This window comes from Giraffa tippelskirchi, chromosome 8 (genome assembly GCF_054371585.1).
Source record: "Giraffa tippelskirchi isolate mGirTip1 chromosome 8, T2T-mGirTip1v1.2.pri, whole genome shotgun sequence".
Classification (NCBI taxonomy): domain Eukaryota; kingdom Metazoa; phylum Chordata; class Mammalia; order Artiodactyla; family Giraffidae; genus Giraffa; species Giraffa tippelskirchi.
Genome location: NC_137282.1, coordinates 94785427 through 94811609, shown reverse-complemented (window position 1 = coordinate 94811609; position 26183 = coordinate 94785427). Strand labels below are relative to the sequence as shown.

Here is a 26183-nt window from a genome sequence, read left to right as displayed (position 1 = left end):
CCATTGAATCAGTGAAGTGAATAATTCAAGTCAAATTTGCATGTCACTTGTCACATGGATGACCCTGGTCCCTTGATCTGTCTCTTGCATTATCCACAAGGTCTCTATATTATTCTGTTCCACTTTGCTGGTGGATATCTGGCTGCTATAAGTTATAGGAGACAAATACAGTGATAGAAGTTGATTTTATTTATGATGAAAATAAGAAATGACAGCACTGGGTGTATATCTGAAGAAAACCATAATTCAAAAAGATACATGCATCCCAGTGTTCATTGCAGCATCACTTAACAATAATCAGGACGTGGAAGCAACCTAGATGTCTATCAGAGGAACGGATAATGAAGATGTGGTACATATATACAATGGAATATTACTCAGCCATAAAAAAGAACAAAGTAATGCCATTTGCAGCAATATGGATGGACCTAGAGATTGTCATACTGAGTGAAGTAAGTCAGACACAGAAGGTCAAATATCATATGATATCACATGTATGTGGAATCTAAAATAAAGGGTAAAATGAATTTATTGATGAAACAGAAATAGAGTCACAGATGTAGAAAACAAACTTAAGGTTATCAGAGATGGAGGGAGTGATGTATTGAGAGATTGGGACTGACATATACACACTACTATCAATTTATTTAAAATAGGTAACTAATAAGAACTTGCTATATAGCACAGGGAACTCTATTCAATACTCTGTAATGGACTATATAGGAAAATAATCTAAAAAAAGAGTGGATATATGTGTAACTCTGATTCACTTTGCTGTACACCTGAAACTAATACAGCATTGTAAATCAACTACAATAAAAATTTTTTAAAAGTGACAGCAAATGAAATACAAGTATCTAAACTGCTTGCTTCATAGTCATAACTATCCAGCTGAGGTGTTTCTTTGAGAGAAGGATATAGACGCCAGGCCCTCGAGGGTCTCCGCATTTCCCTGGAATGCCAAAGGCAGTGATGCCTCTGAAAGTGCCTTCACATATCAGAGGGCTTCCAGAATCTCCCTTGGGGAAAACAAGAGGAATGGTGGAGATTAGCATCAAGTATGACCACTAGCAGCATGGAAGAAATGCCATTCAATGTGAAGCATTTAATGTGAAGTTAAGACCAACCTTGACTTAGTTGATGATGAGTGCTTAAAAAACCAAAATGTTGAGGAATATTCAATGATATAGTCAATTTTTTTTCTTGATTTGTTTACAAAGCAGTGAAAATTGAAATGAAACTTGAACTATTATTTGTGGAATCCAGTGATTTTGAGACAAACTCTCTGCTTTAGAAATTCTCCTTTTTGTCATTTTCTCAAAATGCTGAGTAACTCAAGGCATAAAATAGTCAAATGCAGATGGGCCATTGAGGCAAAGAATAAAAGCTATGTTTTCTAGTTCTTCTGGGAGTTAATTGTCTTCTCAAAGGAACAAAACCAAAGCAACTTGTTCTTCACCTTCTCAAACAGAAATTGCTCCTTGAATCTCTCTCTTTTTTCAAATGAGAAAGAAACATTTAATGAAAGAAGTTATACAATAATACCTCTTAAGAGCATATGGAATGTGAAAACTTAAGTTCATCAATACAGTAACCATTGAAGAGAAAATTACATGGTAAAGCTTGTGTCTGTCACCTTATCATAGGCTCAGTGAATATTAAAATTAGACCTTGGAGGTCAATTCCTTAAAACTCCCACAAACGCCATTCTTCTCTAGCAAATGTTGTTCATTTAGTCAATATTCATGGAGCACCTACCAGGTGCCATGCAGTCTTCTAGACACTAGGACTAAATCAGTGAACAAAATAGATGAAAAGTACTACTCTTGTGGAATTTGCATTATTCTTCGCTCTTCCTCCTAAGTCTCTTGAGCATCTAATGCTAGATGGATGCTCTTGGAAGTCAGTGATTACACTTCAGAGCTGCCTGGTTCCACCAGGAGGGAGGCTTCAGTTAGCTGTAAGTCATGCTTTATTCTTGTGACTGCACTACCCAGTATGTGACCTTGCATTCTCTCAAGGAACTCTCTACGACCCCATGGACTATACAGTCCATGGAATTCTCTAGGTCAGAATACTGGAATGGGTAGCCTTTTCCTTCTCCAGGGGATCTTCCCAACCCGGGGATCAAACCCAGGTCTCCCGAATTGCAGGTGGATTCTATACAAGCTGAGCCACAAAGGAAGCGCCAAGGAACTCTAGATCAGCATATTTAAAGATATTTAAAGTCTAGAGACCCGACTGGTTGTTTCCCTGCTGTGGCTTTAGGGATGACGGGTGTTGCTGGATGAAGAGTTATTGAGGCTTGTACCTGGAGTTCTGCAAATGAAAGGTTCTGAGAGCGCAGTTCCATCCCAGTGAGGTGAGAAGGGACAAACCAGTGCTCAGTGCTTAAACCTTAGTCAAGTGTCCTTCTACTCGTATCTTTAAGCAGAGACCTGTCCCAGCCCTTCTCAGGGCACACTGAGAGGGAGGCTTGCATGTTCTCTGGTATGGAGTGCATGGAAGTTGTTTCCAAAGGTCGAGCTCGGCTCTAGGAAGATATGCAGTTTACTCCAAGATTCTCAGTCAGTCTTGGGAATGCAGACATTTCAGACTTACCTGGCTAAATGGCAGAGGAATTATTAGGGGTTGCTCAGATGGGGAAAGGTACTGAAGGCCCTAGATGAACCCTGACTTCAGCTCTCCTGAGTGTTATATATATTTTTTTCAGTTTAGATCTATATATGTTAATATGAAAAATGAGAAAAAATTGCTTCTTAGTGGTTTTTGGTATAAAATCAAGAATATGCAGTAGTTCAACCCAGGCACTAGCAGTGAACACGTTATTTTTGATGAACAACTCATCTAAGCTGAGAACATTAATTTATTTGAAGTTTTGTCAGACTTCTTTTAAAAAGCACTAGGACCCTGTAGAAGCCAATGCAAAGCATGACGTTACATTCTCTATATATGCATGACTTAACCCAACAGCTCAAGTTTGGGATCTTATTTTACTTACATGGCAGGAGTCTTTTCCACCTTGGAGGCTTCCAGCACAAATCATATTCAGTCCAATCACAGGATTATAATTATAGTGTGATTGATCATTGCAGATTTTTCTGTCTATGATGGTGACATTGACTTCTCTCAAAATATCAGATGGAGGGGAATTATTCTGAAACTTTCCCCACCCTGCAACTCGACACGCAGTTCCTGGTTTCACATCATTGCCCACTTTTGGGAGCTGAAGGATGGCCACGTTTTTATTAAGTATTGCTTTTTTGTTCAGCTGTTGGAAGGCAAGCAGAAAGAGTTAACAGAACAAGATAATAAAAAATGTCACTTTTTAAATTTAAGTTCTAGCCCAACCGCCAGGGACCCCCTTATACAGTTATCAGGCCACTGAGAAAGATTTCCGTGTCAGAAGCTAGATTGTAGGAGCTTCTGTGACTTTTGAATCAATCGAAAGTATAATCAAAGATTTGTACCTTTAGAAGTTTAAGATCACCTTCATGTGTGCCCTGGTCATAGCACGGATAAGGAAACTCTTTCTTAACAAACCTGATCTGTTTTTCAGGCTCTTTCTTGGTTTTTGAGTGAGCCCCAAGAACGATCTGGGTTTTCTGGTCCCTGAAAACAGACACAATACTGTTAATTTGGTTTACTCTTTAAATCAGGAGCTAAGCATATTATGGGCTGATCAGTTTCACTGTCCCATCTATAAATGTGCTTGCTGTTGAAATACCTGTTTGTGACTCAGAAAAAAATGTATACTTTAAAGAATAAAAGTGAATTGTTTATGAGTTTATCATTATCATTATCATCATGCTGACCTGCAGCTTATTTATAACAAGCTAAACTAGGTTCATTGAAAATCAAATGATAAGAGAATTCCATGAGGGACTTCCTTGATGGTCCAGTGGTTGGAGTCCACCTGCCGGTGCAGTGGATGCAGATTGCATCCCTGGTCTGGGAGGATTCCGCATGCCGTGGGGCAGCTAGGCCAGTGCACCGTGACTACTGAAGTCCTTGGGCCCTAGAGCCTGTGCTCTTCAACAAGAGAAGCCATTGCAGGGAGAAGCCCACACACAGCAACTAGAGAGTAGCTGCTGCTTGCCGCAACTAGAGAAAGCCTGCTCACAGCAATGGAGACTCAGCACAGCCAAAAATTAAAATAAATAGGTAATAAATATAAAAAAAAAGAAAATTTTATGGTAGCTAAGCTAAGTCTTGGGATCTTTGTTGGAGTTATACTGCTGTCCCCTCAACCTTCCTTTGGTTGTAATAGAGAATCCGGTTGCAGATGACGGGAAAACGGAAGTCTCAGTGGTCTAGCAACAAAAGCAAAAGACACTCGATAGTTGTAGAACTGCACTGAAGAAATCTTTGTAAGAGGACAACAAACTTATCTTAAATGGGCAAACTTTCAAAAATAGATTGCTTAATGGAAGACCCTATATGCATGGCACTGAGTGTGTGTATTTGAGGGAAAGGTGGTCTAAAGGGGGGTCCCTTCGGATCTTCCTTTTCTTACTCCATGCTGAAGATTCATTTTGGTTAATAAAATCAAGATACTCTCTGATGTATTAATGATGAAGGCCATTATCATTCATAATTTAGCATAAACTGCACCAACAATATATTCACACTTCTGTTTTTCCATTACATGGCTGATATTAGTCTCACTTAGACCTTAGAACAGTGCTTTCAGCAGAGTATACTTTGATGATGAAACATTCTGTAAGTCTGCACTGTCCAATATTGAGCCCCATGTAGGCTACCGAGGACTTGAAATGTGGCCAGTGAGACTGAGGATCTAAATTTGTCATTTGATTTAATTTTAATGAATGCAAATGTATATAACTATAGATAACTCACAAAACCAACATGATAGTGGCTATCATAATGGATGGCCCAAGTTTAGAGGCTTGATTTAGGGAGGGAAGAAAAGACCAGCTCTGAAAGAGGTTTGAAGGCCGTGGTTGACCATGGTTATGAAATGGCTGAAGGTGTGAGAAGTTTTAAGAAAACAGGAAGGTTTTCAAAAGAAGCCTTCTCTACTTGACAGTGGTGCTCAGGTCCCTGAGGGGACACTGAAATTTTTTTGCCCTTCTGCACCATCGTGAGGTCAAGACCAGAAGCCAAGACTTGCAGCATCTGAGCCTGGTGGCTCCAGAGGAGATCTTCCAAAAGTGCTCGGGATGCTGCTTCCTCATTGGTCTGATTCTCTGGGGTTGAGTCTGGGCTCAACTCCCTTTTGGGGGTAAAGTAAGCTGCCAAAGATGTAAATGATATGAAGATCCTGTGGCTTTAATTATATTTACTCTCTTTGTTAATATTCTCCCAAGTTAGACTATCTCCACAAACATTTTTTTTTTTTTAAACCCAAGAACTTACAGGTCACAGTGAGCTGCAGTCAATACCCAGTCTTTGGCAATCAAAGCTCCGGCACATATATTTTTCCCCTGAAGTAGCACCATGTAGGGTCTTGAATGAGGAGTCACTTGATTTCCTCCAATAATTTTTTCACAGAGATCTGTTCAAAAGACAAAGACAAGTCCTATCAATGACCACCCTAAAGAGCTCTACTTATAGTCATGTTTCTAAGGCTAGACATGCTTTTCCCACATAGAGAGGAGGAGGGATGAGAACATATTCCACCCCTTCATGTCAATTTCAGATGCAGGCATGCATGTTAAGTCTCTTCAGTCATGTTCAATTCTTTGCAACACTATGGACTGTAGCCTGCCAGGCTCTTTTGTCCACAGGATTCTCCAGGCAAGAATACTGGAGTGGGTTGCCATGCCTTCCTCCAGGGGATCTTCTTGACCCAGGGATTGAACCCGTGTCGCCGGTAGCTCCTGCATTGCAGGCAGATTCTTTACCGTGGAGCAACCGGAAAAGCCTGGATCAGATAAATCCCATTCCTGTTGGAATCTGAGAGGTCTCACTCTTTCACCCAAAGAAGCCCTGCCATTGGCAAGTCCAGGGATTATCAGGCTGGAAATCTGTCACAACCACTGGCCTCAGGCCTCAGGACTTGCAAAAGGCAGACAACTATGCATTAGTTCATACCAGTAACTGGTGCTACAGGAGCTACTGGTGTCTGCCCATCCCTCCCCTTTTCTGGCTCAGTATTAATCTGGGCGAAGCAGAGTTGCTTTTACAAGCTTGAAAACCGCCCTTTTCACCCTGAGCTCTTGCAAAACACCACAACTTACAAACTGACTTTAGCACCTTTTAGCTGTGACCCTACCCATGAGTTTTTTGGTCATCTGAGACTTTTGCTTATTGAAATTTGAATTCTTCTCATTCATAATTTGAGAGACTATCTTTTGCATCTGAAACTCTTCTTCAATCTCCAGACTGAACAACGTGGTTTAATCTAAGCCCTTTTATAATGAAGAGAAGTGAGAAGATGCTCTAAGGAGAGAATTCTGCCTTAGCCAAATTTCCTTGGTGATAGACCAAGAGTAGAGACTTATAATTAGAGAAGAGTGAGACAGAAGCACAAGGCAAACCATCCCTGTTGGTTGAAAGGATGTTGTGCCCTCTTGATATGTACTCTCAGCACCACCTTCCTACACCAGATGTTCTTGGTTTCTTCTCAAGCATTGCTCCCGACCATTGACTAGGACTCATGGTTCTCTCAATAGGGCACAGTGCCTGTTACTCTATTATTAAAGCCAACTCATTGCCAGATTTACAATGAGATGTAAATGATGAGAGGGGCAGGGAAAATGGGTGTCCAGAAGGGCTCTTATTTCCAGAAGGGAGTTGGGAAGGGGAAATCCTAGGTTCTAGAAGTAAAAGCATAAGGAACTTAGAGAAACAAATAGAACTTCACCTACATCTCAATTTTCCTGATGGATATCATGAAGAGATGGATTCCAAAGATGCATCTTTGGACTGTCTGAGCTGTAGAAATTGTAAGCTCAGTACAGTACTTCGTTTTGCAGAGTCCTGTGATTGGTGAGCACAGAAAAAAGTCCCCATCTCCCGCAAACTAGGATTTGGGAAGAGGAATTAGAACAAGTGAAAAGCTTTAAAAACTAGCAATTCTTGGTTCCCACCTAGAATCAAAATAAATTAAAATCAAATAGGACCAGGGCTGAGATGTCAGTATTGTTTCAAAGCCTCCAGGGGATTCTAATGTGTAGAAAGTTTGAGACAACCTGTCTAGAGGATCAAATCTTGCTTTGCTGTGTCTGTTCCATTTGGGGACCCATACTACTCTCTCTGACTGAAGGAAACAGAGTAAGTTGCGTTTGCTGTTTCCTTTGAAGAAAAGATATGATTGGATTTTTTTTTTAATCTGCTTGGTTTCAGTGTTTCATAGGACATGGGCTTCCCCAGTGGTTCAACCCATCCACCTGCATACAGGAGATGTGGATTCGTTCTCTGGGTCGGGAAGATCCCCTGGAGAAAAAAATGGTATCCCACTCCAATATCCTTGCCTGGGAAATCCCATGGACAGAGGAGCCTGGTGGGCAACTGTCCATGGGTTCACAAAAGAGTTAGACATGACTTAGTGACTAAACAACAACAATAACATGCTCTAATATAGTCATTGAAACACGCTTATATTTTGCTGCTGCTTAGTTGCTCAGTCGTGTCCGACTCTTTGCGACTCCATGGTCTGTAGCCTGCCAGGCTCCTCTGTCCATGGGGATTCTTCAGCCAAGAATATTGGTGTGGGTTGTCATGCCCTCCTCCAGGGGATCTTCCCAACCCAGGGATCAAACCCAGGTCTGCTGTACTGCAGGTGGATTCTTTAGCGTCCTGGACGCCAGGGAAGCCCATGCTTATATTAATAGTACTCTGTCCATCCTTCTGTTTCTAATGTCCTGCAACCTTATTATTTCTAAACTTTCTCCTTATTTTTAGGTGCAAGATAAACCAGAGATCTTCCTTCGGAATTTTTGGTAAGATAGGTTCCATCAGGCCTTGTCCACCATTTCCACCTCCAAAAACTGCCAGACAGTGGAGAAAACCCAAGCTCTACACTTGTTGGCAGAGTTCAGCCTAGCCCCAGAGTCGTTATCAGTGTCTAGAAAGATTTTAAGGAATATCTAGAGCTACTCAGGGCTATTGTACCCAGGGCTATGCCCTATTACCCTTCTAGAGATAATCCCATGACTTTTACAACATTTTAAACTAATGCCTGTGCAGCTCACATAAAATCAGGCTAGTTGGCTACTACTTAGTGCATCAAAGAATACACTTAATACAAAACACTATAACACTGCCAAAGAGTCAATGCTCCCAGTGTTGTAATATATTCCCAAGGACATACTAGCCTACAGAAATAATGATGAATATTTGAATCATTTTGACTTGGGGGGTACATCTAGGTCAGGTTTTTTTAAAGACTGATGGATTATTGAAGTACAGTTGATTTTGTTGTTAAAACTATCTATGCATTTTCTGCAGCAAGAAAGGCTGAGGTGTCACTATTGCTTTCCTGAAAAGTGCTATTTGTTTTCCTAATTTAAGAGCTTTACGTCTCTTTGATTACTTGTTTTTATAGTGTCCTTTTGGGCAATTTTCAAGCCACAAATTGGCAGCACTGGTGGTTCCATTATCTTTTATAAAGGAATTATAAAGAAGAAAGAAGGATTTTTCCTTCTAAAATAAAGATATGTGTAGAGGGACTTCCCAGGTGCCCCAGTGGTTAAGATTCTGTGCTCCCAATGCAGAGGCGTGGATTCAATTCCTGGTCTGGGAACTAAGATCCCATGTGTCGCAACCAAGACCCAGTGCAACCAAGTAAATGAATGAATAAAAATTTTAAAAAAAGATATATGTAGAATCCAAGGAAGAATGTTAAGACTTGCAGAAAAAAATCTCCTCTTAGAACACTTAGTTAATATTGCCAAAAAGTCTACTCCATTTTACTTAATTTATTATAGTGGAAATGACAAGGATCTGTCTTACCTTCAGGAATTAGGAGAAAAATGACAATCGACAGGGTGGCTGCCAGAAAGGTAGAGGAGTTCCTCATTGCGCCTGGTGTCCCCACATCAATCAATGTGAAACCTGTTTTCAGTTCTTGACTAGCTCTTATTTATATACTGAGAGTACAAAGGATGTGGTTTCCTTTCTTTTCTTTCTTTCCAATTTCAAAGTTAGGCATTAGGGAAAGAAACCCCACAAGTGAGAACAGTGAGTAACCCCTCCTCACCAGCGGGTGCGCCTCCCTCGGGGAGGACCGCTGCAGGAAGAGGGTTGTAAATCTATGGCAGGCAGGGACTATGGGGCCTTGTTGCCATCAGAAGATAGTATACAAGAAGAGATCTCAAGTGTTTCAGTTGAGATTTTGAGCATTCTAGTTTTCATCATCAGCAACATTATCTTCTCTATCCATTACCTATCATAAATGAAAGCTCTTTAAAGACTTTAATCAGAGATTTAAAATCGATCGCCTAAAAATCGGTCACTAGCCAAATGTCTTTTTAGTTATCTCCTAGGATTTTGCAAGAATGAATCGGCCAAGGACACATGGAAATATTAGGAGGGAATCTTATTTATTCATAAGCTCCTGCCTGGATTTTCCTTCTCCACTTTGTGGAGGTAATTTGTCGTGCCCCTATCTGGAATCTGGCAGGTGGGGACAGAGACTGGTGGGGCTAGGGAGCACTGGTTCTTTCCAGGCCGGCCTCTGATTGTGCTTCCCCTGACAGTTTGATTTTACAACTTTAGATGTGAGAGTATCTGAATTTCTCCTCCTTCCCTCTTTCCCTTCCTCTCTCCCTCCTGCCTTTCTTTCCTCCATTTCTTCTTTCTGGATTTAGCTAAGAAAGGAAAATGGGAGTCAGACATTGCTGTTTTGTTCCAATATTGGAGAACAACTTAACTCTGAGAAGGATCATTCTCAGTCTCTGAAGGAGCAGTATTCAGTATGCTTTCTATTAGAAATGTCATCAGCTCTTTTTCTGAGCTGAGGATGTGGTCATTATTATACTACATAAATAGTAATGTGTTTGATCAGGGTGTTTGCTGTTAACCAGCCATCCCCAGAGTTAACACCCTGAGGCTTTCAAACTCAGAGCTTGCTTTTTCAGAAATCACATGACCTTGGAAGGAAACCCCACTGAGACCCCTGTGTTTCCTTTTCTCAGCTATCACTGGTGCATCAAAGATGAATCATTTTCAATAGAATAGTGGGATACCCTGCTTCTGGTTTTGGTGAATAATTTTAATGCAGACTTTTAAAAAAGGCAAATTTTAATTGACGATAGCTCCTGAAAATTTCCTAAAGGAAACATTGATAGTTCTGTTTCTTTTTATTTGAATATGCTTACCCTCCCTTGACACATGGTAATGTTTAAAAAGATATTTATTTATTTTATTTTTGACTGTGCTAGGGCTTTCTTGCTGCACGTGGGCTTTCTCTAGTTGCAGTGAGTAGGGGCTACTCTGTGGTGCAGGAGCTTCTCTTTGCAGTGGTGTCTCTTGTTGTGGAGCACAGGCCCTAGAGTGAAGGCTCAGTAGTTGTGGAGCACAGGCTCAGTTATCCCGTGGCATGTGTGATCTTCCCAGACCAGGGAGGAACCCGTGCCCCTTGCATTGGCAGGGGGTCTCTTAAGCACTGGACCACCACGGAAGTACCTCATCATGATTTTTAACAGCTTTTGAGATATAATTTACATGCCATCAAGTTCACTCATTTGAAGTGTATCATTCACTGGCTTTTAAGCTATCTCGAGTTGTGCAACCATCACCATAATCTGATTCTAGAACACATATTCCCCAAGGAATTCTCATAGCCATTAGCAGTCACTCTGCATTACCCTCCTTTCCCTGACTCCCCTGCCCTAGACAACCTCTAATCTAATTTCTGGCTTCTTAGACTTGCCTGTTTCGGACATTTCATAGAAATGGAAACGCACAATATGTGGTCTTCTGTGATTGACTTCTTTCACTTAGCATGATGCTTTTATTCCTTTTTATTGTCAAATAGTATTCTATCACATGGAAATATATTTTATTTGGCAGTTTAGCAGCTGATATACTTTTTGTTGTTTCTACTTCTTCAGTTCAGTTCAGTCACTCAGTCGTGTCCGACACTTTGCGACCCCATGAATTGCAGCACGCCAGGCCTCTCTGTCCATCAGCAACTCCCAGAGTCTACCCAAACCCATGTCCATTGAGTCAGTGATGCCATCCAACCATCTCATCCTCTGTCATCCCCTTCTCCTCCTGCCCCCAATCCTACCCAGCATTAGGGTCTTTTCCAATGAGTCAACTCTTCGCATGAGGTGGCCAAAGTACTGGAGTTTCAGCTTCAACATCAGTCCTTCCAATGAACAATCAAGACTGATCTCCTTTAGGATGGACTGGTTGGATCTCCTTGTAGTCCAAGGGATTCTCAAGAGTCTTCTCAACACCACAGTTCAAAAGCATCAATTCTTTGATGTTCAGCTTTCTTTCTAGTCGAACTCTCACATCCATACATGACCACTGGAAAAACCATAGCCTTGACTAGACGGACCTTTGTCGGCAAAGTAATGTCTCTGCTTTTTAATATGCTCTCTAGGTTAGTCATAACTTTCCTTCCAAGTAAGTGTCTTTTAATTTCTTGGCTGCAATCACCATCAGCAGTGATTTTGGAGCCCAAAAAAATAAAGTCTCTCGCTGTTTCCACTGTTTCCCCATCTATTTGCCATGAAATGATGGGACCAGATGCCATGATCTTAGTTTTCTGAACGTTGAGCTTTAAGCCAACTTTTTCACTCTCCTCTTTCACTTTCATCAAGAGGCTCTTTAGTTCCTCTTCACTTCTGCCACAAGGGTGGTGTCATCTGCATATCTGAGGTTATTGATATTTCTCCTGGCAATCTTGATTCCAGCTTGTGCTTCCTCCAGCCCAGCGTTTCTCATGATGTACTCTGCATATAAGTTAAATAAGCAGGGTGACAATATACAGCCTCGACGTACTCCTTTTCCTATTTGGAACCAGTCTGTTGTTCCATGTCCAGTTCTAACTGTTGCTTCCTGACCTGCATACAGGTTTCTCAAGAGACAGGTCAGGTGGTCTGGTATTCCCATCTCTTTCAGAATTTTCCACAGTTTATTGTGATCCACACAGTCAAAGGCTTTGGTATAGTCAATGAAGCAGAAATAGATGTTTTTCTGGAACTCTCTTGCTTTTTCGATGATCCAGCGGATATTGGCAATTTGATCTCTGGTTCCTCTGCCTTTTCTAAAACCAGCTTGAACATCTGGAAGTTCACGGTTCACGTATTGCTGAAGCCTGGCTTGGAGAGTTTTGAGCATTACTTTACTAGCATGTGAGATGAGTGCCATTGTGCGGTAGTTTGAGCATTCTTTGGCATTGCCTTTCTTTGGGATTGGAACAAAAACTGACCTATTCCAGTCCTGTGGCCACTGCTGAGTTTTCCAAATTTGCTGGCATATCGAGTGCAGCACTTTCACAGCATCACCTTTGAGGATTTGAAATAGCTCCACTGGAATTCCATCACCCCCACTAGCTTTGTTCGTAGTGATGCTTTCTAAGGCCACGTTTTTGTGTGGACATATGTTTTCATTTTGGGGGTGGGGCATAAACCTAAGAGTGGGATGACTGTGTCATATTTTAGCTATGTTTAGCATCTTGAAGAACTTCTATTTTTTAAAGTGGCTGAGTCATTTTATATTGCATTAACAATGTATGAAGATTCTAGGTTTCTAAACTATTATCAATATTTGCTATTAGTATTATTTTTTACAATTGCTATTCTAGTGAGTGTGAAGAAGTTTCTAATTGTGGTCTTGATTTGCATTTCTATAATGACTAATGACTAATGTTGAATTTCTTTTTATGTGCCACCAGGGGAGTCCCATAAGTATAAAGTTAAAAAATTGTAAATTAAGGCTACCTATTTATACTCTTGGGAAAATGTTCAATTTATTCCAGTTGTGAGTGAGCTTTGCAATATTGTAAGCCAGTAGTTCTCAAAGTGTGGTTGGTGGACCCCTGGGTGTTCCTGAAACCTTTTCAGGGGTCTGTGAGATTAAGTTAATTTTCACAATAATGCTAAGATGTTGCTTGTTTCTATACCTGCGTGTTAACATTTTCATTAATGTCACAAAGGCAATGATGGGGAAAACTGCTGGTGTCTTAGCACAAATCAATGCAGTAGCACCCGACTGTACTAATTGTCACTGTATTCTTCATTGTCAGACACTCTCAGAAGAGAAAACCAGTTTCAATGAAAAATGTCTTTGATGAGACAGCAGAAACAGCAAAATTAAAAAAATTTAACACATCTTTACCCTGTAGTAAATGTCTTCTTAACATTCTCTGTGATGTGGGAAGTGTGCAATGTATCTATGAAGCATGTTGGTTGCACATTAAAGTACGATGGTTGCTTTGAGGAAAAACACTAGTGTAATTGTTTGAGTTGCTAATTGATCTATCTCTTTCATGGAATACTATTTTTAGTTGAAAGAATGCTGATTCATTTTTGCTATGCAGTAGTGGCGACAGAGGATGAGATAGTTGGATGGCATCACTGACTCAATGGACATGAGTGTGAGCAAACTCTGGGAGACAGTGAAAGACAGGGAAGCTTGGTGTGCTGCAGTCCATGGGGTCGCAAAGAGTCAGACATGACTGAGCGACTAAACAACAAGAAGAAGCTAACCCAACATTGTAAATCAAGTATACTGCGGTAAAATTAAGAAAAAAAGAATGCTGAAAGACAAAATATGATTATTCAGACTTCTATATTTAATGACAATTTCTCAAATATGAATGAAGTGAACCCGTCACTTTAGAGAAAACAACTGACAATGTTTGTTGCTAACGATAAAGTTAGAATTTTGGAAACACTTGTGTCTGGTCTCACAAGCTTGACATCTTCCCAACACTTTAGGACCTTCCCAATCACATGGTAGTGATATTAACAAATGTATTTTTAAAATATTGTGCAATGAATGTGTCAGAATTTGGAAAATCTACATAACTCAATGAATTAATATTTTCTAAAACAGCAATGCTTGCTATTATACGCATTTATATTTGAATTTGCTGTCCTCTTTCCATGCTCATAGAGAAGTGAATCAGCTGTTGGGGAAAAGGCCTGGAATCATATTAATTAATGCATTACATAAACATTTATTGAATGGTGAATGGCACCTCTGAGGTGCCAGACACAGTGCTAAATGCTGGAGATAAGACACAAAGGTGAATAAACATTTAATCTTTGCCTAATGGAGCATAGAGTCTACTCAGAAGGAAATTTATAAACATATGAAATGATTTTAAGTTGCTGTGTCATAAAGGAGCAAAACTGGGTTCTGAAGTGGAGAATACTAAGAGAGGGTCTGACTCAGAGAATGAACAGCCAACATTAAAGCCAACCTGAGCAAACCTAGTGGGGAGTGGGTGAGTGTGCAGGTGTGAGTGTGAGTGCCTGGGGAAGTGGGGACATATGTGAGAGTGTGTGTGTGAGGGCACAGATCCTGGGTGTGTGTGTGTGTGTGTGTGTGTGTGTGTGTGTGTGTGTGTGTGTGACTGAGGAAAGAATATTGGCACAGCCGGAGTGACGTGAGTACAGAGACGCCAGCTTGTGCAGGGCCTTGTACACTGTGGTAAGTTCATTGTTCTTAGTGAACAATGCAAAGGCCTCCATTAGAGTATAATTTATTTACACATTTTTGGATCTGGGTGATTATCGGCCACTCTGCTCATGACAAACTGAGGACACGGGGGCCAGAGAGCTTGAATGATTTCTTGAGAGTCCTGCAGTGAATTAGAGGCAGAGTGAAGTCAGGGCCTCTGGCCCAGGTTGCTCTGTTTACCCCCACCAATCAACGCTGCAGATGAATTGCTTCTATAGCTGGGTTTCTGCTAAGGACAGTACAGTTCACTTTTGTACAAGTTGTCTCAGTGTCACCAGTGGGGAGGTTGCTTAGGACTGAGTGTCTTGTAGATAGAAGGCATTCGATATTTGGAATTTTCTCATTGGATACACGGAAATGTCTGTTTCTTTTTTTATTTGGCTATGCCAACTCTTAGTTGCAGCATGTGGGATCTAGTTCCCTGACAAGGAATCAAACCCAGGCTCCCTGCATTGGGAGCTTGAATTCTTTGCCACTGAGCCACCAGTGAAGTCCCTCTATAGATTTCAGTTCATAGGTGTGAAAATGGAGGCATAGAGTAATACTCTGCTCAAGGTCTTACACTGTCTAGTGATGGAGCTGATGTCTGACCTGTAGACCAGTGATCTTTCCACCAGGCTGTTGTCATGTCTGTGGCATTCTAGTCGGGAATCCAAAATTTGTATTGGTCTGTCTAAACATAGGGCAGATCTCAGGAGGAAGACTCTGAGAGATAATTGGGATGGCTTCTGGGACTGTGAAATATCGTTTATCTTTCCCCCGTCACTTCTCAACACAGTAGACAGCCTTACTCTGTTATGTGTTCTTTAGAACCCAAAGCAGATGTTCTCATACTTATGGATTTCTCCTTCTTCCTGCTGCTGCTGCTGCTGCTGCTAAGTCGCTTCAGTCGTGTCCGACTCTGTGCGACCCCATAGACGGCAGCCCACCAGCCTCCACTGTACCTGGGATTCTCCAGGCAAGAACACTGGAGTGGGTTGCCCATTTCCTTCAGTGCATGAAAGTGAAAAGTGAAAGTGAAGTTGCTCAGTCGTGTCTGACTCTTCGCGACCCCATGGACTGCAGCCTACCAGGCTCCTCCGTCCATGGGATTTTCCAGGCAAGAGTACTGGAGTGGGGTACCATTGCCTTCTCTGCCTTGCTTCGTACTAGACTTCAAACATTTTGAAAACAGTGGTCATGTCTTAATATTTATAAATCTGGACAGAATGCCTGGCACATGGTGGGCCCTCAAGAAATCTTTGAGGAATTAAATTGGATAAGTCAGCCAGAATTATTAGAGAATGAGCATATTATAAATCAGCTCTTTGGAGAAACAGTACAACAAAAAGATGTGATTATAAATGGTAGGTAATAAAAAAGCCATCTTTCTTTATTAGATATCACAGTCTATCAAGAATAACATGGAACTAAGCTTAGTGCTTGCATATATAAATTGTCTAGCTAAAGAAAAATACATACCAAGGTACTGGCTGGACTGCAGCCTACTCGTCTATGTAATTTTAGTTTACTTGTAATTAAAAATGATGCAGTTTCCCTGAACTGTCTCTAACCTCAAATTCCAAATTTTCCTACTATATAAAACACACACTGAGTCTTTCCCACTGTATTCATAATTAGAATTTTTGTAAGAAGTTAAGCAATGCAGAAGCATATAGTAAGAAGTGAATAATCCCTCTATCTTTACTCTCACAGTGAATAGAATATCAGGCTCTAAATTTCTAAGAACAGAAATATTTTGGAGCTTCATTTGGAAGAAAGGAGAATATTCTAACTTTCTCAAGATTGACTTCCTTTTAAGAATGAACACAAAAGTGACAGTCCAAATTCTGAATAAAACAAAAAGTCACTGAATAGGGGAACTTTTTCTCAAGAGACATCTCTCGCCGTGGATAGAGAACATGTGATGAATCAGTCTTTGCTAATCGGGGAAGAGTGATAGCAGGAGGTCATTTTTTTCATTGCTGAATTTATTTTAGACAGGCGGCATTTTGTACGTGAAGTTCACAGGGTTGCTTCTTCGGATAGTTTAAATCCCTTTTGGTTACTTTGAAGTAGAAATGTTATATGGCTCCTGCAATGGTTTTCTTTATCCAGTTAAGGTGTTTTTTGGTAAGGAGGATGTAGACGCCAGGCTTCTGGGGGTTACCACACTTGCCAAAGGAAGTGATACCTCTGAAAACGTTATCACATATCAGAGGACTTCCAGAATCCCCCTGAAACAGAAAGTTACATGATTTAGACAGGAGTGCTTTCCAAGGATATTTAATCACCCTTTTAGTCATTCATTTATCCACTCATTCACTCACACATTGTTTCTCTCTTCCCTTAAAGGCTAATTTATATCTCTCTTATTAATTGTCTGCCTTCAGCATCAACTACACAGATTTGTTAATAATTTCCAATCATATCCCTTTTGCAAAAGACAATTCTGGAGATGTGCAAAATTTATTTTCATCGCTAAAACAAAGACAGAATAGCAAAGGAAGCCTTTAACAGTGAAAATAACTGTCTCCTTCAGTCGCCCTGTATCCCCTTTTCTTGGTCAGTAGATGTTAGGGGAAGAGACTGGATGTTGGGACTGCTTGAGGCCTGAGATGGGATTTGAGCTACATCCTGGTTTAGAGAAGGACACAGGGGAAGCCGTCTCAGACCAGGGAGTACTTGTGAGAGTTCAAACAAATTTAGGGCTCTTTCCCAGGGTTCATCAGTTCTCATTTCATATTCTCTCTGACTCTGCAAAACACTTCTGGAACATGAGTTCTAAATAAGGCCAAACCCTGGTCAAGCCCGCTCCTGGCACATGGAGAGGCAGAACAACGCAGGAGTTGGGAGTCACACGGCCTGGGTTCACGTCCAGGTCCACCCTACTGACAGCTGTTATCTAACTTGGGAAGTTAAGTAACTTTCTATGTCTTAATTTCCCCATCTGTAAAATTTGTTGTTTAGTCGCTAAGGACACTTTTGTGATCCCATAGACTGTAGCCCGTCAGGCTCCTCTGTCCATGGGATTTCCCAGGCAAAGATACTGGAGTGAGTTGCCTTGCCCTCCAGGGGACCTTCTTGACCCAAGGCAGGAGGATTTTTTACCACTGAGCCTCCAGGGAAGCCCCATCTATAAAATAGGATTGATAATAATAGTGTCTATCCCATTGGGCTATTTGAGGATCAACTGATATAGAATATACATCTTGATATAGTTCCTGGCATCTGATAAATGCCAGCTGTCATGATCAGCAGGACGGAATCCATGTGCTGTGCTGTGCTTAGTCACTCAATTGTGTCTGACTCTTTGCGACCCCATGGACTGTAGCCTGCCAGGCTCTTCTGTCCATGGGGATTCTCCAGGCAAGAATACTGGGGTGGGTTGCCATGCCCTCCCTCAGGGGATTTTCCTAACCCAGGGATCAAACCCAGGTCTCCTGTATTGCAGGAGGATTCTTTACCATCTGAGCCACCAGGGAAGCCCACAGCACCATAAGTGGTGGTTAAATGGGATCCTGATCATTGGTAATGAGAGGAGTTTCCCTGGATGGAAGGTTTCACCTGAGACAAGGGAGAACACAGCAGCCCAGTGTCAAGCAGACATTCTTTCAGGCCTCACATATAAGAAGTAATAACAACAGTCCACCTTGTTCTTCTTAGGCACGCTATTTGACCTGATTTCCCATTGCCCAAAATGGTTAAAATTTTAATTTACTTACTTCACATGAATCATCTTCACCTTTTCTACCACCAGCACAGATCATACTGAGATCAATGACAGGATTAAAATTATAGTGCTGGGCATCATTGCATATTTTCCTATCTATCACTGTAACATTGGCTTCTCTCAAGGCATTAGACATTTGACATGCATCTTTTTTGGTGCTTCCCCATCCTGCCACATGACACTTGGTGTGGGGTTTGACATCGTCTCCTGTTCTTGGTAGCTGAAGTATTCCTACAGCTTTGGTCATAGTTGCTTTACCTTCCAGCTAGAAAAGAGACAGAAGATCCAGTTTAAGGCAAGGACAGCAGTAACCAAACCCAGAAAACAGCTCTGACTTAAATAAATAGCTTGCTTATTTAGCATGTTCTTATGAAGAATATATATCAAAACATGTTCCAACCTAATTGACCATCAGTTATTGGTTTTTTAAAGTCACAGCATACCTTTTCAGGCATGTTTTGCTAGGCTAGTCTAGTAAACTTCAGTCAGTTGACCCATCAATGATGAAATTTTATTGGTGGTGGCTGAAAAGCTGTATTGGAGAGCTCAATCATTATTTTATTCCGGTGATCTTAAGTTTGTGAACTGCCTGATATTAAGACCAATGAAAGGAAACCAGAGCTCCGGGTGCAGTGGGGCAGGGTGGGAAGGGGTCAGTGTCATTTTCCATTTCAGTGGAAACGTGGCTCCCCCACTTCCGAGCAACCGCAAACCACTTGCAGAGCCTTCGAGGGCTCACGCACACTTTGCCCTTTTCTTTCATTCGCCAAGCCCTCTTCTTGCCTCACCACCTTCCTTTTCTCTTTTTCTTCTGAAAATTCAAGGTCAGGAGAGCAGGGAGTGTGATAAAAGTTGAGAAGAGAGTAGAGGAAGATAATTCTAGTTCTTTTCGTCTTGCCTCAAGCTGTAGGGAGTCCTGGTATTGCAGACCTTCTAAAAACACAGCAGAGGCCACTGCCACATTCCTATCATCGCATTGCTTTCAGGCCCCACTTCCTGACATTAGACAGTCCCCACTTCCTCAGTGCCCCCTCTGAGTCGATGATGTGCCCCCCACCCCATTAGAATTTAGAAAAAGAGATGGCCACAGCTTAAAATCTTTCCACAGAACTTCAAAGGCCCACGTGCAACACCTGTCCTTCTGTCCTGCTCACACTCTCACAAGTCTTCATGTTTGTTATCTGGTTGGATGGACATGGAGGCAGTAGAACCCCCAGAAAGGACTTCAGGTTTGAATGAATGGATCAGAATCGGAGTCAGGATGCATATACTTGTAGACAGCTCTCCTGGTGTCAGGCACACAGACCAGTGATGGGCGCATCACTGGTAGGTTTTCACACTGGTAGGTTAACCATGGTGAAGTCTTGACACCCTCTTTAAGATTTCTCCAGCAACCTCACCTTTCTGGCCACAGTGTCAGAGGTGAGAGGGAGTTTCCTGACTTGACTTTGCACCCCTTACTCACCACACACTCTTTTAAAGATATTTAAGTCCTAAGGGAGACTTGACCACTGCTACCACTTTCTTGAAACCTGAGTTCAGAATCTTTTGCCTTGATGGGTTTGCCACTGTCTGGCTTAATTCCATCCCTTATCCAAAATTATTCAGGAAATGTTTATGGAAGGTCTACCATGTACGAGGAACTATATTCCCTGGTATAGGGGAGAAATAAAAAGATAAAAATATCTGTTCTTTGAAGTTGACTTTGCAGTGAGGGAGACAGACAAACAATCTAAAGTATTTAATATATCAGAAGTGCCCTACTGTGGAGAAAAAGGCAGGAGGGAAGTAGGCCAGGTAGCGCCCTCTACTGGGTTGGGGAGGGAGTTACGTTGCCCCGTGCAGGAAGCAGGACCGGCGGGAATTAGAGTATGGGGGAGGAGAGGAGACCAGAGAGAGAGGCAGGGCCTAGAGTCTCAAGGCAGAAAGTGTGAGGGTCACTGATGAGTACGGAGGGCAGGGAGTGTGGGGAGTTTGCCAGAAGCATACAAAGCTCTAGGCCCTCTCTTTACTCCTGATGTGGGAACGTGTGGATTCCTTGAGCTTCCTCTTAAGTCCTGCTGGGGAAATTTCTCCTCAACCCACTTTGGACAAGTGTGAACCTACAGTTCACACTCTGCCCAGTTCTGCCTCTTCTATCATACTTTCTGCACAGCAGTCAGATAATCCTCCTAAAAACAAGTCTGATCATGTCACCGTCCTGCTTAAAATACTTTCCCATTTCCTTCCCCATAAAGTTCAAACTTCTTCCCATGGTTTACAACGTCTGGGTTCCCTCTTTCTTAAATTTCATGATAACTTCCCTTTCTTCCCTCTTTCTCCAAATGCATTTTCCATTAAAGACTCCTCTTATACTTCCTGCCTGGAAGGCCCTTTCCTCTTTTTTGCCTCCTGACTCCCGTACCTTCTCTAAGAAAGCTTCCCTGACCTCCTGGACACTCCCTGTGTTCGCTCAGAGCCCCCTTCTTAGTCATCTCCATCACTGATGACTCACATACAGCCAGATGAGAACTGTTGATGTATTTGTCTGTCTCTCCTACTAGAAACTGTGAACACTTTGAGAACAGCACCTGTTTATCTTATGAAGAGAGAGAATTTACTGGCATTTACAGCTGGGGCACAACTTTTCCTATTGATCATGAACACCTTTATAGACCATTGATATCAGATAGGACTTCCCTGGTGGCTCAAACAGTAAAGAATCTGCCTGCAATGCAAGAGACCTGGGCTCAATCCCTGGGTCGGGAAGATCCTTTGGAGAAGGGAATGCCAACCCTCTCCAGGATTCTTGCCTGGAGAATTCCATGGACAGAGAAGCCTGGTGGGCTACACTCCACGGGGTCACAAGAATCACAAGAATTGGACATGACTGAGCAACTAATACTTTTGCTTTTAATATCATACAAGGTGAGCCTAAAGAAAGGAGCAAGCTCCAGGCCACTTTGCAGTCATGTTTGAGTACAGGCAGAAGTAAGGTCATTGTGCCCATGGTAAAAATGACCGAACGCCCCTATTGGCTAAAATGAGTGGCTACTGCTTTTTTATCAATCACAGATTTAGCCTCCTAGATAGGTAAGATTCACTGAGATGCTCCATCATAGAATTACCCCACTTCCTGACAATAGTCAGTTTGGAGCAAACTCCTACTTTCTAGAATATTCCTTCTCCTCTGACACAAGCCCAAATCCTGGGATAAGTCCCATCTAACATTCTTACAAGCTGCTCCATGATTCCTAATGGTGTACAGTCGCCCTTGCTGAGCAAGAGTCAACAAATGCAACTTGGTTTGGCTGTAATTGAGTTGCTGGTGGCATTATCACTTTGGATTGACAGGTCTTACCACAGTAGGACTTTTGTTAATATTTGTTAAGTTGAACTGACTTCCAAGAAGGTGAACATTTGTGTGATTATGTTGGGTCCCCGCTGTGCTTCTTACCCCTACATTCTGGCATTAGCCAGCCTTGGCTATGAGGCCAGTGTGTAAAACTGGTTTTAGGTTAAACTGACCAAATTTCAAAATTTTGCAATTTCAAAATAGTTATCGAAAAAAAATGTTTACCTGAAGTAGTTGAAGATCCCCTTCAAATGTCTGTGGATCAAAGCATGGGTAGGGAATTGCCTTTTTAATGGAAAATACTTGGTCAAGTTTCTCTTTATGGGACGTAGAGTGGGCCCCAAGAATAACTTGAGGATTGCCCTTCCTGGAAAAAACAAGGACAATATCATTTATGTGACAAAACAGATGAAATTAAGTATGAATTTAATTTATTAAATCTGATCAGTTCTTTTAGATGGTTTCCTATATATAAATAAGCACAGCAAGTTATGGGGCATTTATGAGGCTTTTTTCTTTAGGTGTTTTACGTAAAACTCCCATGACATGTGTTATCTTAGATGCTTCAACTTTAGGTCTTTTCAGGGAAGAAGCAACAGGAGGGGAATCCCAGGCCTTTTGGCAGCAGCAGGAGCATTGGGCTGGCAAGGCCTGGAGAGCTGTGCTTGGGTGCTGACCACATGGGCTGCTGTGGAAAGAAGAGCTGCCAGTTTCTCCATCTGCCTTGGATTTGTGGAATCAACACCTAACAGAAGAAACTCAACCCAAGAACTAGAAAGTAAACCCAAGATCTAGAGACTAAACCAGAGAATGAGAGCAGAGGTAGCGGGTTTATTTCTTTGTTTCAGGGAGATAGTGTAACTTGCTTGTCTTCAAAGATGACAAATATGGAAAAGAACCTAGAACTGAATAGGTAGAACTGAAGAAATGGATCTTGACATAATAGTGAAATTTTAAAGCTGAATCTAGGGGACTTCTCGATTGTCCAGTGGTTAAGAATCTGTCTTGCAGTGCAGGAGACGCAGGTTCGATCCCTAGTTGGGAAACTAAGATCCCACATGCCTCAGAGCAACTAAGCCTGTGCACTGCAACTACTGAGCCCATATGCCACAACTAGAGAGTCTGCATGCTGCAATGAAAGATACTCTTTGATGCAGCAAAGATGCCATGCAGCCAAATAAATAACTAAAGCAAAAAAAACAAAACTTAATCTAAACACACACACAGAAGGAAATAAACTGCTAGCCCCCAAATCTAGTTTGTGAACCTAATGATAGCTAATCTGGGAGAGATGGGCACAAGCATTTCTTGATTTGCTGGACAGACTTTGCACTAAGTGGGCCTATTAATCAAGCCAATGGTGATCTTTACAGTGTATATTGTGCTGAAGTTCCCTTGATAAATTCTCATTTGACACAACAATATAGTGCAGATCTCCTTGGATCTTCTTTGTGGGGGGCTAGTTTTTAAGTCTTTTCTTTTATTCATGCAATTTATGCTAAAGTGAGCAGGGAAATAGTAGGTTCCCAACAAGTACTGATGAAGAAAACAGGAGCATATCCAGGTGATAAACATTATTCTGACTTTCAAATCACAATTAGGGAAAAATTAGTTTGAACCATAGGAAATGATTGTTTTGGAAAATCAAACAGTTAAATATCAGTAATATATGGTTCAATCTAATATGTAGCAACATGGGATAAGATTAACTACATAACAGTAAGTAAATCATTTGTAATCATAGAGAACACTTAACTTGCTTGACTATGTAAAATACATTTGTGAAAAAAGTCTGAAATAAAATATAGCAAAATAGTAACAGTGATTATGTGAAGTTGATAAGATTAGGAGTGCTGTTTTTCACCATTTTGATTTTCAAAATGTTAATAATATTGCTATTTATAGTTAAAAGAAAAAAATAATATGAGAAAATGGTCATGCACTTCAATTTTATTCTACAGGATCTGGCCTTTGTTTATAAACATAATAATAGCATATAACATTGAATGTACTTACACACTTTCTTCTCCATCCCTACCTAATTTTGGTTTTGGACTTCAGAGTCATCTGACAACCTCTGTCCCTGCCCCCATCCCACCATCGCCACCCACCCCGCCCCCAACTGTCTGAGAATGAGAGGAGCTCAGAATTACTTACAGGTCACAGTGAGCAGCTGTCAACACCCAGTTTTCTTTGATCAAAGCCCCTGCACAGAGTTTCAGCCCTTTGATTAGAGCCATGTAGCGTCTTGTGTGAGGGGCCACTTCATTTCCTCCTATAATTCCCTCGCAGGATACTGGAAAAACTGTAAGAGTGATCCAGAGTGAAATCCTGTCTTACCGAGTTATGTGTCTCCCTGAGAAAGTTCTGATAACAATGAACAGATCCAGAACGAGTACTTAGACATGCACTTTGTGTCCAGGGAGAGAAGATCAAAGTGGTCCAGGTGGTTCGGAGTTTTTACAATTTTCCATGATAGCTTCAGATAATAGTATCTTGAATTTAAATACTACTTCTCTTCCTCAAGAATTCAGATCACCTTTAACCTAATATCCATCTCCTTCCTATCCCTAGGAGGCAGAAACTGTCAGGCAATAGAATCTCTTTTATTAAGGCTCAAAAAGCAAAAAAGATTAAAGACTTACTCAATATCATACAGTAAGAGCAAATGGGGAGAAACCTCATTCTCCTTTTTCTGCCATTCCTCAGGAGTTCACTTCCTACTACAGGCTTCATTGTCTCAGTCTGGGGTTGGACACTGTGTTATTGACCTTAAAAATCTCAGTGTTCCATGATGAGATTATTGTTTGGAACGATGGTTTGGTAAATTGTATTAAATTTGAAGAAAGAACAACAACTATAGTAGCAATAATGGTGAAAGCATCTATGATTTACCAGGCACTGGTAAGTTTCAGACACTGGTTCTGATGTTTGCTGCAATGCAAGGTGGGTGTTATTATTCCCATGCAGAGATAAGGAACATGAAGTTTAGACAGAGCAATTACCTTGCCCAAGTTCACACAACTAATAAATAGCAAAGCAGTCTTCTAATCCAGTTCCTCATCATGAAAAAAAATATACTCTATCCATTGTGAAGAACTGTTTGTCTGAAGTACCTTTGTTATTTTTGAAATGTAGAGCCATTTGAGAATCTGAATAAAGTACAGACACAGATATGCGTGTGAATGTTTGCATACAGTTTTGGGAGAGTCACAGACTTCTTAGTGAGCATTCATGCCCTTGAAGGAGCACATGGATCCCACATTAAGAATCCCAGCTCTGAAGGTATCACTGAGCTATAAGATATCATAATGTATTGTTAAGAACATGAAATCTGGGTTCAAATCCCAGCCCTACTACTTACTAGCTGATGAGTTTAGTAAATTGTCTTAACCCCTTTGTGCCTTAGTTTCCTCATGTGTAAATTGGGCTGAACAATAATACTTAAGAAGAGTGTATGTCAAACACTTAGAATATACTTAACTGTAAGTTTTATTAAATGTTGACACACATATATATAGTTCATTGGATTATTTTACATTGATTTATTGCTTTCTTTACCATTCCCACTACTGGAAACAAACATAATTCATTCTGAAAACCAAAATTTTAAGATTTATCTGAGAATTATGAGTTGTGTTAGTCGCTCTGTTGTGTCTGACTCTTCGCAACCCCATGGATTGTAGTTCACCAGGCTCCTCTGTCCATGGAATTCTCCAGGTAAGAATATTGGAGTAGGTTGCCATTCCCTTCTCCAAGGGATCTTCCCAACCCAGGGATCGAGCCCAGTTTCCTTCATGCAGGTGGATTCTTTACTGTCTGAGCCACCAGACAGAGGGTAACTAAGCCCTCCAGTTGATAAATAATCTATCCATCCCAAGTTTAATGGCTTTGTTGGTTTTTCACTTGCTGGTTTTGCTCTGTGGATCTGGCCTGAATTTGTGAGAACCTCTAGATACAGTTATGCTTTCATATTTTTGCTGTAAACACAATAGGTTATGTTTTCATTTTAAAAAGCAATATGCCATTTCAATAGCAAAGACTAAAAGTAACATGAAATATTATTGGAAATTAAGTTGTGACTTCTCTTTTCCTTTTACACAATATTGAACAAAAATTAAACCGATATAAAATTCCACTTTCTTATAAGCAAAACTGAGAAGCATATGAAAATATGTCTTACCTCCAGGAATTAGAAGGAGACAAATAGCAGGAGGGAAAGAGAAAGGAAAAGGAATACTCATGGCTTCTGTTATTCGCATATGGAGATTATTTAGTTTCAGGTACTGATAGTAATATATAATGAAACACAAAGGATGTGGGTTTTTTTCTTTTTTTTCTTTCTCTGCTTTGTGGCTAAAGACTTTGCTGTTTTATAACTGGAAAACATAACTTTATTTTAGAGATGGTGTGGTTACTTACTTGTTTCACATTTCTTTCAGGGTTAGACCTTTCCTACCTTAAAGGGTAAATGTGAAGCCATGAGACTGTGATAAATTGAGACCATTAAACAGAAAATTGCTGTTT

At 41.0% G+C, this 26183-nt stretch overlaps 3 protein-coding genes across 6 annotated transcripts in view; 1 reads left to right on the top strand and 2 right to left on the bottom strand.

Annotated features, from left to right (window-relative positions):
- CDC20B (cell division cycle 20B) overlaps positions 1-13368 on the top strand; it is an 86754-nt gene extending 73386 nt beyond the window's left edge. For 2 of the 3 annotated variants that reach the window (XM_081517773.1, XM_081517774.1), the window contains exons 12-13: positions 7870-7907; positions 13169-13368. In XM_081517773.1, coding sequence (XP_081373899.1) covers positions 7870-7880 — 11 coding nt within the window. In that variant the 3' untranslated portion in view covers positions 7881-7907; positions 13169-13368. Of the gene's footprint in view, positions 1-7869; positions 10288-13168 lie in introns of those variants that run through there. The other variant, XM_081517775.1, reaches the window with a different exon arrangement.
- LOC145516553 (granzyme A-like) lies at positions 169-9023 on the bottom strand. Of its 2 annotated transcripts, none has more exons than XM_081517776.1 (5): positions 8920-9023; positions 5380-5518; positions 3471-3612; positions 3002-3271; positions 169-1019 (listed from the first exon to the last, which is right to left on the bottom strand). In XM_081517776.1, exons 1-5 carry the CDS (start codon positions 8984-8986, stop codon positions 858-860), a joined length of 780 nt encoding a protein of 259 aa, XP_081373902.1. In that variant the 5' UTR covers positions 8987-9023; the 3' UTR covers positions 169-857. The 2 variants fall into 2 exon arrangements, with proteins under 2 accessions (XP_081373902.1, XP_081373903.1); XM_081517777.1 differs by lacking the exon at positions 8920-9023 and adding an exon at positions 5868-6110.
- A 2586-nt stretch (positions 13369-15954) lies between the features above and the next one.
- Positions 15955-25959, bottom strand: LOC145516550 (granzyme A). Its single transcript, XM_081517772.1, has 5 exons — positions 25840-25959; positions 23814-23961; positions 21882-22023; positions 18315-18587; positions 15955-16826 (listed from the first exon to the last, which is right to left on the bottom strand). Exons 1-5 carry the CDS (start codon positions 25916-25918, stop codon positions 16674-16676), a joined length of 795 nt encoding a protein of 264 aa, XP_081373898.1. The 5' UTR covers positions 25919-25959; the 3' UTR covers positions 15955-16673.
- Positions 25960-26183: the final 224 nt, after the last annotated feature.

Excerpts from the sequence above, each read along its gene's own strand:
- LOC145516553 (XM_081517776.1), bottom strand. The coding sequence starts at position 8,986 with ATGAGGAACTCCTCTACCTTTCTGGCAGCCACCCTGTCGATTGTCATT. Across the intron at positions 3,613-5,379 it reads ACTGCAGCTCACTGTGACCT|GGACCAGAAAACCCAGATCG; the intron begins GTAAGTTCTTGG and ends GTCTGTTTTCAG. Across the intron at positions 1,020-3,001 it reads GTGGAAAAGACTCCTGCCAT|GGAGATTCTGGAAGCCCTCT; the intron begins GTAAGTAAAATA and ends GTTTTCCCCAAG.
- LOC145516550 (XM_081517772.1), bottom strand. The coding sequence starts at position 25,918 with ATGCGAATAACAGAAGCCATGAGTATTCCTTTTCCTTTCTCTTTCCCT. Across the intron at positions 22,024-23,813 it reads ACAGCTGCTCACTGTGACCT|GAAGGGCAATCCTCAAGTTA; the intron begins GTAAGTAATTCT and ends TGTTTTTTCCAG. Across the intron at positions 16,827-18,314 it reads GTGAAGATGATTCATGTGAA|GGGGATTCTGGAAGTCCTCT; the intron begins GTAAGTAAATTA and ends TTTCTGTTTCAG.